This window comes from Oryza glaberrima, chromosome 7 (assembly GCF_000147395.1).
Source record: "Oryza glaberrima chromosome 7, OglaRS2, whole genome shotgun sequence".
In the NCBI taxonomy this organism is placed as follows: domain Eukaryota; kingdom Viridiplantae; phylum Streptophyta; class Magnoliopsida; order Poales; family Poaceae; genus Oryza; species Oryza glaberrima.
The window spans coordinates 20,106,085-20,119,195 of NC_068332.1; the positions used below are offsets into that span (position 1 = coordinate 20,106,085).

Below are 13,111 nucleotides of genomic sequence, written 5' to 3' on the forward strand. Positions count from 1 at the left end.
TACACAATAATGGAGGGATGGTCTTTACTAGGAGAAGAGGGAAATAAAATGTTCGGTATCAGTTCTTCTAAAAAGTTGTTGTCGCCGGTTTTTCTTAAAAAAAAATACTTTCACTTTATGGACCCTTAGATCATCGTTGAGATTCATGCAAAAACTAGGATGAAAATTTTGACACCGTGCGCTTGAGGTAGGGCCGCAGGGACAACCATGTGAACTCACGCACATAAGCATGCACAGCTATCCAACCAGTCCTGCAAGTTTTTTTTTTATACAATAGTTATATATAAGTTATTACACATTTATAGTACAATTACAATATAGTTATACCCCGATTAAACTATAGTTATATTTAAAAGTTTTCCATAAAAAAACTATCGAGTGTTATATAGCCACTCCCAACAGAAAACAAATGGCAACATCAGCAAAAAGAAAAGGAATAATGCTCTCCTCAACAAAGCCCACGCCTGAATTCCATATATTACCAGACTATGGGCCTTAATAGTCCAGAAATTGGTCCGAAAATTGGACCTTAGACTATTGGACCAGAAATTGGACCTTAGTACTAACGGGCTGGATATTAAGCCTTAGGTCTACTGGGCTGGAATTGAGCCATTGGCCTACTAGGCCGGTAAATTGGCCCTAAGGACAATTGGACTGGAACTTGGGTCTTAGGCTTACTGGGCCGTAAATTGGGACTTAATTACGAAAAGGCCATACTGGGCCTGTACCTGCATCTCCGTTAATTACAATTCAGCGCTTCACATCGGAGACGACCACCACCGAGCCGAAGCCTCCAAACCCTAGGACTAGCCATGGCGAAGAACCGGAACAAGAAGAGCAAGAAGTGCGGCGGCGGCGGGGTCGCCGCAATGGACACCTCCGAGGGCGCCCCGGCGGCCTCCACCGCCGTTGGCGCACCAGAACGTAATCTTGCCCTTCCGTTTCTTCCTTTTCCTAGAGTTTTCAGTGGTTTCTGGGTGTCCCACTTATCTTTCCTTGTGATTGCAGCCATGGATACGTCGGAGGGGAAGCAGACGTCTTCAGTATCGGTTGCGCTCACTTCGATTAACAAGTGAGCAAAGCGATTCCCAGCAGTTTATATTTTTCCTCCTTTTTTTTTTTGCTCGTTTGGTTATTGCAGCATGGAACTAACTAATTTTCGAGGTTATCTCAATAATTAAACTGCTAGAATTCGAATTAGAACACCAATGAGGGTTATTGTGGTCCTTAGTTCGATTTTGTTGGCTTGAGGGGTGAGGAACTTCGACTTAAAGGGCTGTACTTCAGTTTATCAGACTATCTCTTTAAATAATGTGCCGATGGCACAATTAATTAGAAGAAAATAGTGGTACGGTGGATATATGCAAGAACTACCTCTTTCACTCTGTGTTTATGTGGAATCATGTAGTCCATGAATAATTTTTGGCATGCAAATATTTAATGCACTAATACCTTTCTGACTGAGTAGGAAATTGGAAATGACTACATCTTGTCCATGCTTGGATTGGATGATAATATTTCTGTGAGGGTTGAGGATTTTTCAAACTGAATATTCTGACTTTGTTGAAGCAGATTTTTCAAACTGAATATTCTGACTTTGTTGAAAACTGGCTTCCTTACATATGGAATATGTTAGTATAAGGCGTTGCATCCATTGCTGTCAGTCGGCTTCCATCTGGTTTGATGGTTCACAATGTCATGGCCTTCTATGAACGTACAATATTTTAAGTTGTCCAAGTCAAATGAAGTTTCGATATCTTTTCTGTGATTTGTTTAGAACAATGGGATATATTGTTTATCCTTTTCCAGAAAAACAGAAGACATACCTGTCCTGAAACGCTTAGACCCAAAACAAACAGCTCAGTTCTTTGTGTCCAGGTAACTAGGTTGATCCTATCTCCTCTAAGTGCTAGTCACCATCACTTCCAACCACATGGCAAACATACTAGTACTTGATAATTGGGTAATAATTTGGCACAGTAGACAAGCATTGCCCAAGACGTGTCATCTTTTCTGGGATAAATGGGTTGAAGTAAAAGCTGCTGTAAAATTGAGAAGAAAAGTCAAGTTGCCGATGGTATGAATGCTAAACAGTACTAGATGCTGACACTGGTTATTGACTATTATCTCTTGGGCCTAGCTGCGTGCTAACGGTATGGTTTCGCAAAAAAGGAAGGAAGAATTATTCATTATGTATGTCTGTTTACATTTTTGGCTGTTCATTTGCTATTAGCATAAATCTGTCAACTAATTGGGAAAAAAACAGACATTTCACTAATGGACTATATTAGGACAGCGTTTAGTATTCTGGTCTATTTTGAACTCCAATTTTGTTTTATTATATTTGGACAGGCTAACTATTAGTAATATTTTTGATTCGCGACAGATTTTAACTTGAGTTGTTAAAGAACTTTAGTTACTATATATTGCAACATCCTAGGCTCAGGAATGCCCGAGACCCCTAGTTGCCTAGAAAAATGTGTTTAGGAATATTTTTGTTAGATATGAAAGCAGCTTGTGTGTTATTGTAGATAATTTTCTGTTCTACTGCTCCAGGATGATTCAAAACATGCTGTTGGCCTTTCATATTAATGTATTAAAAATTTCAAGCAATTAACGTCATAACACATCCAAGTTACCATGATATTTGAGAAAGTTATAGTTCAGTTTTGACAGTGTGGATCTTTTTCTAATTCAATCATTCTCCATTCTTTGGGGCATCACGATGGAGTTTGGTGAAGTTATTCTTCCTTCTCCTATCCCCTCTCAAGACTTCCTGTTAAAGTTTTCTAAGATTCCGCTTAAAGTGAGTTAATAAAAGTTCCATAGAGATGGAGTTAAATATGCATATATCTTTACTTGTGGTGTGAGTTTGCTGTCTTGATTGTGCACTTTTTCTTGGTGGATATATATTCTTAGTGCATGTTGAATGCTTTTTAATTATAGCTGCCTTTTTTTACTTTAACCAGGAAAATTAAAAAGGGAGTGCAAATTAAAAGGTCTCAAAACGTGAGGAAAATGAAAGCTGTTGCCAGGGCCATTTCAAAAAATGAAAAGGCTGAGGAGAAGGTCCTGAAAGCCAAAAGCAAGAAGTCAAGGGTCCAATCTGCTAAGTCTCTGTATGACTAAAGGTTCAGTGGGTTTAACCCAATTTTGTGTTCCTATATATCTCCATCCTTCAGAGCAACCAAATCTATGTGTTTTATAATACAAGCTTTGCCTACAAATATTGTGATGTGTGGTAATAGTAGAATAGTAGGATTGGTTGGTTTTGTACTGTCACGTTCTTTGATATTGATCATCCAATAGCAACCAACCCACTCTACATTTTGTCGTATAATAGCAAATATTCTGTTCCCCTCTATACTATTTTCAGCATTAATGTGTGTTCATTTTGAGCCCTACATACTGTGAGACAAACTTGGTATTACCAAACTATTCAGAAAATCCTCTGAAACTGGGAAATGGTCTGTGGTGTACATAATTTCCATGGAGCAAGATAGGAAAAAGAAAACTTAATTGGGTGTACAATATACTCTTCTTGTTGACAAGCTACTTTACATGTTTCCAACAATTTGTCTGTTTTTTTGCTAGTTCATATGCAGTGGAGAAAATAGTGTATCTCAAGTCTGAACTGGCATGTCGTAAAAGAAATAATAGGATCCAATTGTTCCTTTTTGTTTTTCTTTCTTCCTTTGTTGTTGTTCCTTCTCCCTTTGACTTACAAACCAAAGAGTTTTCCTTGAAGTATGAGGTATTTTAGATGATGGCATATACTCCTCTCCGCCTTATCTGGACTTTGGTGGTATGTTGTCGCTATGGATAACGTCATTTGCCTATATTATATTACTATATACTACACTAATCTGATTGATTTGGATAGTTGGCTGCCAACTTGCTGGATTGGTTGAGAAAATGAAGTGTGGAGAATCCATCTACCTGATCTGTAGCACCTTTCCAGTTTCAGTTCTTACGCAATACGGCAATAGAAAAGCCTTCATGCCCCTGAGACACACACGCTAAGCTCTTAGTATTATAAGTAAGTGTGCCTTTCTATATGAATCTAATAAACTTAATTTTGTGTTATAAATATTATATCCTACTAAAATAATCGTTAGTCACACTTGTTCTAATAAAACAAAATTGCATCCTATATTTTAAAACGTAGAGTGTAATATGGCATCTCATTCTGGCTATTGGGTGGGCTCATTTTACAAACAAAACAAGTGCAGAGGTCAACCATTTGAGTGCAAAAACTGAAGCATCACCAAATGGTAACAAGGAGAAGCTTTGTCAATTGTCACCGTGTGAGTGAATTCTTCTGGATGCCCCAATGGCGACGTCGACAGCGAAGATGAGGCTACCCCGTTTGCATCGTGAGAGCTACGGTGGATAGATCATAGATATACCCAGGGTTCAAGATCAACCCCCCCCCCCCCCCCCCCCAAAAAAAAAAAATATGGATACTATTTTAGCCAAAAAAAAATTAATTTAGCAATATTTTGTTCAAAATTTTTGGTATATCAGTACCCTCGTATCGACGAAAACAAAAGTTGAACCCTGGATATACCTCTGTGTTCCTGTGAGGCTATGAACGAAAACGACTCCTTTTCCTTAGCACTCATGTTTCGCCTTCATTCATTCGTTTTCTGGGAAGGGATTGATCCGACGGTGACACCGTGATAGTTGAGTCTAATTCATTGGAGCTTATGCTTATACAAGTCAAAATTTAAATTTTAAAACTTAAGTTTAAAGTTGATTTTATGGCATACTTTTTCCATCGTAGTTTTTTTTTACAATAGTGACATGTATATATAAATTATTATTTGTTGGTTTATTAATAACAGTATGGATAAATATAGGTGAAACGATGGGTCTGTTTATATAGGTACAACTTGAAAAAAAAGAAGCATAAGAACATGTGTTTTTTTTTATATCCATGACAATAAACAACTAGTGCTAGATGCCTAGCTAGTTCACCTTTTAACCACCTTCCAGGCACGAAACAACAACTTTGCGCGACTATTTAATTGCCCGTCGTGTGCGTAATCAATGTGTCTGGCCGGTTTGATCTACGCGATTTGCACGAGGTTAGCCGACGTGTGTAGCGTCCATGGTTGATCCATCTTCGCATCACGGTGACTTCTTCTGGTAAGTCACTGTGAATTGTGTCCACTCGTCCAAGAACATGTCATACTGTGGATGGGCTCAAAGTCTCAAGCAGACGAACACTGCAAATTAAGCTTGTTATAGTGAGTAGAGGTTACAGCCCCTCTCTCCCTCCACTCCTCTCTCATTTATCCGCCTTTGTTCCCTTGTGTCACTCCTCTCTCATTTATCGGCACACGTTGGTCTCGTCTTACCCCGTGTGGTTGGCAAGCAGTACGTCTGTCCTGTATGATTGCGGATGGACCCCCCACTCCCATTTCAGTGACGGATCTAGAAAATTTAAGCCAGATGAAATTCACTATGACACATTACTAGAATTGTACGAATCTGTTATGCTTGATGTGCTGATGATTCCTCTATGTCAATAACAATTCTAGAATTTTTTTTTAAAGATCAGATGAAACCACTTAAAAAAAATCACCTACCTAGTTCGTTACCAACGACATGGCATTTCCACCTCATGTGTTGTGTGCTGCTGCGCTTAAGCAATTGCTCACGACAACCTATTGTTAGCTTCACTAGTGCATTTACGATGATCATTCTCCTATCCAATTCTAATAAAACCCGCGATGAATATAATTCCTACTTTATGGACCAATCAAATTATATATAAAAAGATTTTGTACTAAGAGGCTTAGCGTCGATGTCCCATGAAGGAGGTGCTCTGAAGGAGCATTCTTGTTCAGCATGACTATTTCCTCCGTATTCTCCTTTAGAGACATTAACCTTTCATTAATGTGAGGGTTTCATTATATGAAACCAAAGCTGACATAAAAGCTAAGTTGAGCAATCAGATTTTTTTTAAAGAAAATTAGGGCAAATATTAGAACCTTTAGTGTTATTTATCTTTCTCTACCTTCATATCCTTAAAAAACTAAGTTGAGGAACATAGGTTTTAAATGATTTTCGGAGGTTTGCAATCCTTTGGAATTGTTTCTTATGAGCTTGTTTGGAAGAAAGGAATAGGTTTGTTGGATTCCTTCGGAAAAGTAGCAATTTCTCCATTCATAGGAAATAAAACATCTACTTTGATCCGAAGGAAAATATCCTTTGCTTCATGCTTGCATAAGGGGACATGATTTAAACTGCCTAAATTGCATCTTCCCGACTTTTGAATTCCTTAGTTTTCAACTTTACACTATATCATATTCATGTATTTTCATTTTCGGATTTAATAATTGTGGGTCTTTTATTTTGTGTTGTTGCTTATTAGTTTGTGTCTGTTTTATGTTAACTTGGTGTGTTTTTTGGTCTCATTACATCGTGAATGCTTTTGATGATTTGATATAACAATTGGTTGTAGCTTGTTGAGAAAAACAAGAAATATATATTCCATTCTTAAAAAAAATGTGTTTTTTGTTATCATGTTTTCATTTCTTTTTTCAAACATGACCTAAAAACTGTTTTTTTTCTTGGCCCTACTCTAATTTGGTGGTGCGCTGGTGCCCTTCACATTTTTTTCAAGCTGAGAAATCAATTTTCAAACACAAGCACTGTTGAAGGTGTCCACATGAAGAATTGCCACGGCCCACGTGCATAGAACCACTGCACCTAGTAGTAGTACTAGAAGGTAAAGTACCACTCCATACTTCTAGAAGCGAAGTTCCAATTCCAAGAGGAAAAGAAAAAAAGCTTACTCCTTCTAGAAGCCTATGATAAGATGGACGGCATCACGGCAACGTCAATATATCCATCCATCCCCACACAAATCCCCCAAAATACAAGGACCTCCAAAAAAAAAAAACAAAAAAGGCCTCCAACAATACAGAAATCTACTACCTCATTTTTTTAATAGATAACACCGTTAACGATTTATCACATATTTGATCATTTATCTTATTTAAAAAATTTACATAATCATAACTTATTTTGCTGTGTGTTATTTTATCACTTAAAAGTACTTAAACCATGATTTATATTTTATATATTGATACAAAACTTTTAAATAAGACGGAATAGTCAGACAAGTGTTCAAAAGTCGACATCGTTATCGTTTACTGTACGGTACACCAGGGGTATACCGTATACGGTACACTATATACTCCAGTGTGTACATACGTCACACACGTATAAATACAACCCCCCCCCCCCCCCCCCCCCCCCCCCCATACGGATATACTACCCCACTAGCTGGAAGGCGCCATTTTTATAGTAGTAGCCCACACACACACACCCCTCATCACTTCACCACGTCGCCTTCGTCTTCCTCCTCCCCAACACAAACAAACACAAAAAAACCTTCGCCGACTCTCGCTCAACTCACCTCACCACCGGAGGCAGCTTAGCTTCCTTCCTTCCTCCGCCATCCATGGCGGAGGAGCAGTCCAAGGCCCAGGCGGGGGCGAAGGCCCTGTCGGAGCCGGTGCGTGTCGGGGGGTCCGCGGCGGAGGCCACGCTCTCCGGCGGGGAGCTGGCGTGGCGCCCCACGGGAGGCGGCGGGGGAGGAGGGGAGGCGGGGAGGATGGAGCTGGAGTCCGAGGTGCTCGGGGTCCGGGTGGACGGGAGGGCGCTCAGGGTCGCGACCTTCGCGAGGGGCGACGACGCGGCGGCGGCGGCGGCGCGGCCGGCGACGTGCGGGGGCGGGGAGAGGAGGAGGGAGAGGGAGAGGGAGGTGGTGGTGGAGATGGAGAGCGAGGAGGCCGCCGCGGCGTGGGGGGACGCCATGAGAGATCGCCTCGCCTCGCTTGGTAAATTCACTGATTAATCACTAGTAGTAGTAGTAACTCGGTAATCATCTGCTCTTGATTTGTTCTTAGTAACAGAAATGTCTACTGTTCGATGATCTTTAAGCTTGTTTAGGTTATTGTTTGATTCATGGTGTGATTTGGTCACGAAATGTCGCCTTTTTTATTGGGATTGGTCTTTGATCAATTGGGCGGTGGTTGCGTTGACTCAGTCGGAGACTCGGAGTAACGTAGTGGGGAAAGAACCCCCAAATATCGATTATTCACTTTGTTTAGTTGATCACCTTCATAAACAAAAACTTAATGTAATGAGTTTTTACAATCGACGGGAGGGATGTACAGTACTGCATCTCTCTGGATATTTCTTGGTGTCCGTGCTGTTGTAACGTGGCCTGTCAGCTCTGTTGCACAAATTTGTCCAAATCGTCAATTGTACAGTACTACTTTATATGTACGGATAGCGTACAATACTTCCAATAGGGAGTTCTTTTTACCCCATTGTTTCTTCAAGTTTCACTGACCATAGATCAACTTTTACTAGGTAGTTTAAATTGTGTATGAGTTTTTGTTTTTTTTAAATATATTTTGAATCAAATGGACCAGCTCCTGGTGGCATAACAAAGATTGTGGTGTTTGAACTTGAAATTTCAGCCAGGTCCAAGAATCATACCATCTGATATCCTGATGAGCTCTTTTCATCTGCTGCTGATTAATGTAGGAGAAGATATTTTTTGTAATGATCATTTGGATACTTCATTGATTTTCATGTGTTGGTCAAATGTCCTTCTCAGTGTCGCTATTGCTATTAAATGTCACCCTTGTGTATTTCATTAGACTTCAATAAAAAAATGAAGGTGGTTTTTATGTTTTCACTTTTCCACCCATTAGTTTATTATAGGATTGTTATAGGACTTCAAGCATTTTGCTTCTACTGCTCTCACGCACACAATGTAATTCTATCCTATCTCTAAGCATTGTTCTTCTGCACTCACACCAACCGTGTCTTATGCATACTTGAAGCAGAGACAATGACCCTCTCTTTGGAATTGGGTTTTTTGCTGGCAAAGTTGGATTGAATTCTTCGCTTGCCACGGTTGGCAGGCTGTTATTTCCTGGCAACATTCATATGTCCCAAAATCCAGAATAACAGTCTGTTGGTAATTTGTAATGCAAATAATACCAAGGAAGAAGGAATAGAATTTGCCCCCCTTTTTTTAGATAATAGGAATCCCGCATGGTTGGAGTGATTATATACACCTGTTGAAATTTGTGAAGGAGTGAAATGTAGCCCTTTTTGTCAGCACTAGGTAGTCCATCCAGGTCTTCAGGAGGTGTTCTGTTGCATCAAAGAAGATGTTGAACTTAGACAGAAGGTCCTAACTCTCCTAAAAGTTAGTTTCTTTGGTTTGTCATGTTTGCTCCAGTTGTTGATTTCCTTCTGGTAGTAAATTCTTTTTTCCCTGAACCTATCCTGGACATCCTCCATAAATTTCCAGAGCCCCTCTATTAGTGTTTTTTTAGGAAAAAAAGGAAAAAGAACGTGTCATCTCTAATTTGTTCTTCTTCATGCATATGGAGACAACTATTTAGGGTATTGACACTGCAACTAAAGCTGGACTTCTAATTATTCTTGACATCTATCTTATTCTACCGTGATATGCTGTTGAATAGGTCGGCCAAAGAGATTGTTCATCATAGTTAACCCTTATGGTGGAAAGAGAGGTGGGCGGAAGATTTTCCAGACTGAGGTCCTACCTCTCATTGAAGCTGCTGGCATCCTTTACACCATGCAAGGTTGTGATATCTGTTCAAAATCTTCCTATTTTGGTAATCTTAGTGTGACACCCAGTTTCTCTGTATACAAAGTTTCTGAATTATGAATTGTGTTCAGAAACCAAGCATCGGCTTCACGCTCAAGAAATTGCTCATTCACTGGATCTTAGGAAATATGATGGAATTGTTTGCGTCAGTGGAGATGGTGTACTTGTAGAGGTTAGCAAAAAAAGATGATTCGTACAAAAACCTGATGCAAATTATAGGCAGTAGTCTTCTTTATCCTCAGATATTTTTAGAGAAGGGTGACTTTCCTTTATTCTTCTTACTTGCATTTAATTATTTTATTTTGGGTTTTTAGGTGGTTAATGGTCTGCTGCAAAGAGAGGACTGGAACACAGCAATAAAAATACCATTAGGCATCATCCCGGCAGGTATTTGAATATGTGATCACAATTCATAATGCTATTCTTTATTGTAGTGATGCAAAGTTACACCTAGGAGATCTGTAATATGCCTTAGGTTTGTTCTTTCTGATCACTGCAGAACATCATAAAGTTGTGTTACACTAGAGAGTAGCTTGTGATTTCTTATTTATTTTGTTCAGCCTTGTGTAGCTTCTTTACAGCTCAATACTATAAGTTCTCTGGGTAGAGTTTTCACCCATTACAAATACCATAGGTACCGGAAATGGAATGGTGCAATCACTTGTGCATTTTGCTGGTGAATCCTTCTCTGTTTATAACGCTGTGCTTGCAATTATCAGAGGCAAGTCTCTACCCCCCCCCCCCCCCCAATCCCCACGGTTAACATAAATAGTCATCTGTGTTTCCATATTGTAAATCCTCTCAAAATATTTCCATTTGCTGTGTTATAAAGTACTGATGGCAGCTTCTGTTGCACAGGTCACAAGCGTCCCCTTGATGTTACCTCTGTTGTGCAGGGAAAGACAAGGTTTTTTAGTGTCTTGATGCTTACTTGGGGTATGCCATGTATTAGCTTGATGCTAAGCTTTTTTCTCTCTTAAACTACACGTCTATACCCCCATAACACTGACTGTCACTCTCAGAGCTTGTTCTCCCACTATCTATTTCTGGGGCACTAAGAGAAAACGATTTATGAACTGCAGGTCTGGTAGCTGATATCGATATTGAGTCAGAGAAGTACAGGTGGATGGGCAGTGCTCGTCTTGACTTCTATGTATGCATTCTACCATAACTCTATCAAACACTCAATTATATCCATATGCTTTCTCTCCTCTCTCTTTCCTCTCCTTTATTTATGTGGTCCTCATGGTCAGTCATGTGCACAATGCTGTAATGTGCTTCCAAAATTAGATGATCATAATGGTTAGGCTTGCATCAGTGTGCTGATGATATAATAACAATCAACAGATACATTTGTTTATGACGTTCCCATCGTGGAGCATGTTCTTTAAATGGAATGCATGTTTATGCATGCATTATTTTGCTTTGAAAAATGTTGTGTACTTTTGAACACAAAAATATGCCTTGATGTCTAAAAAAATGTCATCGTGAGCTTTAGTACTTCATCGAGCATATTTAGAGGCTGTCTAAAGTATAATGCAAAGATTGTTGTAGTGTCCTTGTATTCGCTTATTCAGCCCCTTCTGGATACTTAGCAATTCATTCTATGCTCTGACTTTATTTCAGTCCCTTCTCCGTGTGGTGAGCTTGCGGCGGTACAATGGGCGTGTTCTTTTTGTTCCAGCCCCAGGATACGAAGGACTTGGTGATCTTGTAGAGCAAATTAGCAGTTGCAAATCAAATGGGGCTAGCACTGGTGTACAAGAGGACAGATCAAATGATTTTAATGACGAAACATGTGCTTACGCAGGCCCTTCAATTGATGAAGCTGATCATGAGTGGAGATCACTGGATGGGCCATTTGTTTCGGTTTGGGTCAGTGGTGTTCCTTTTGCTAGTGAAAATGTCATGACAGCACCAGAAGCAAAGGTTAATCTCACTCTGTTTTGGTTCTTCATAATCTTTTAGTCCGGAAAGGCCAAAATATTGTTAAAAGATAAGCTGGAAACTTAGGAATTCAAGTGATTTTAGCAATAGAAAGCTGGCTATTGGGTTAGTAGCAATGAATATTCAGACGCTTAAATAAATACTGTATTTAAAAGTGTCTACATCCTATTAAGCCCTAAAGCTGTCTCTTTAGTTTTTTTTAATACAAGTGTCAAAAGGTCGCCAATCATTCAGTGGCGTTGTCAATCATTTTCTGCTATTTCTACAAGGCTCTTGATTGTCCACAGTCCATACCCTGACTATTCTTCATTACATTGCAGTTTGGAGATGGCTACTTGGATGTAGCCATAATCAAGGACTGCCCTAGGTCGGCTCTTGCTGGGCTGATGTTTCAGATGAAGGATGGCAGCTATGTCAAATCCCCCTATGTGGAGTACTTCAAGGTACTGTGTTTACTTACCCCTCTGTTTCCTGACCACTCCATCTCTGTTCCTCAGTGTAAAAGAAAATGCCATGCTATCCACCGAGACATTTTTTTTAGATAATGGAAATGGTTTATATCTTCGGCCTCTGCAGTTTCACACAGCAAAATCCACCGAGATAATGCCATTCAATCGTTTGATTCCGTGCCACTTTCTCCTTTTTTTTCTTTCTCAACCCAATGTAAAATCTCTGACAGGTGAAGGCTCTCAGGATTGAGCCGGGAATGCGGGTGGGCAGCACCACCAAGGGCGGCATCATCGACTCCGATGGCGAGGTGATCGCGAGAGGGGATGGATCACACACCGGCGACGAGATAGAGCACCTGATGGCCTATGGCCCTCCCATCCAACTGACGGTGGATCAGGGCTTGGCCACCATTTTCTCCCCTAGATGATGATGATCCTTGATCCTGCCCTGAATTCTTCGCTTCTTTCACAGCATATGCTACATACTTACATTACACCTGTAATTACTCACACACCACAAATACAAGGAGAGCCACCCAAAAGCGCAATGTCCGGCGAGATCTTCCTCTCTCTCTTTTTGGCACTGATCAGTGATAGCTGCTTTACTCAAAAGTGTGACAAAGAGATTTGTATACCACAAGATTCCTGATCAATGCTGCTACTATGCTTACAAGCCTACAGCTGCTACTATACTTATCAATACAACTGAAACTGCAGTTTGCAAAGACAAGTAGAGGCCAACCTGCGAACCACCAATATCCTACTACAGGTGTGTTTACGGGCTGGGCTGTTCTGCTTGCATCTCATTTCAGAGGCTCCAACCTTCCTACGTGAAATGCGAATGGTCTTGTTCAACTGTGATTTTTGCAGCAGCTGCGCGTCATTGCTTACAGCATGTGGATACTATTCCCTCCATTTCATATTATAAGTCGTTTGATTTTTTTTATCAAGTTTATATAAAAATTTAGCAACATCCAAAATATCGAATTGCATTAAATCTGACATTAAATATATTTTATAATATGTTTATTTTGTGTTGAAA

At 40.0% G+C, this 13,111-nt stretch overlaps 2 protein-coding genes across 2 annotated transcripts; both read left to right on the forward strand.

The window, feature by feature from the left end:
- The first annotated feature begins 760 nt into the window (after nucleotides 1-760).
- On the forward strand, nucleotides 761-3,364 carry LOC127778785 (uncharacterized). The gene is made up of 3 exons (XM_052305406.1): nucleotides 761-924; nucleotides 1,009-1,072; nucleotides 2,970-3,364. The coding sequence occupies exons 1-3, from the start codon at nucleotides 813-815 to the stop codon at nucleotides 3,127-3,129; spliced, it is 336 nt and encodes a 111-aa protein (XP_052161366.1). The 5' UTR covers nucleotides 761-812; the 3' UTR covers nucleotides 3,130-3,364.
- A 3,940-nt stretch (nucleotides 3,365-7,304) lies between these two features.
- On the forward strand, nucleotides 7,305-12,873 carry LOC127780723 (sphingosine kinase 1-like). Its single transcript, XM_052307680.1, has 10 exons — nucleotides 7,305-7,856; nucleotides 9,525-9,647; nucleotides 9,745-9,845; nucleotides 9,988-10,060; nucleotides 10,308-10,394; nucleotides 10,532-10,609; nucleotides 10,756-10,826; nucleotides 11,300-11,602; nucleotides 11,941-12,063; nucleotides 12,300-12,873. The coding sequence occupies exons 1-10, from the start codon at nucleotides 7,478-7,480 to the stop codon at nucleotides 12,495-12,497; spliced, it is 1,536 nt and encodes a 511-aa protein (XP_052163640.1). The 5' UTR covers nucleotides 7,305-7,477; the 3' UTR covers nucleotides 12,498-12,873.
- Nucleotides 12,874-13,111: the final 238 nt, after the last annotated feature.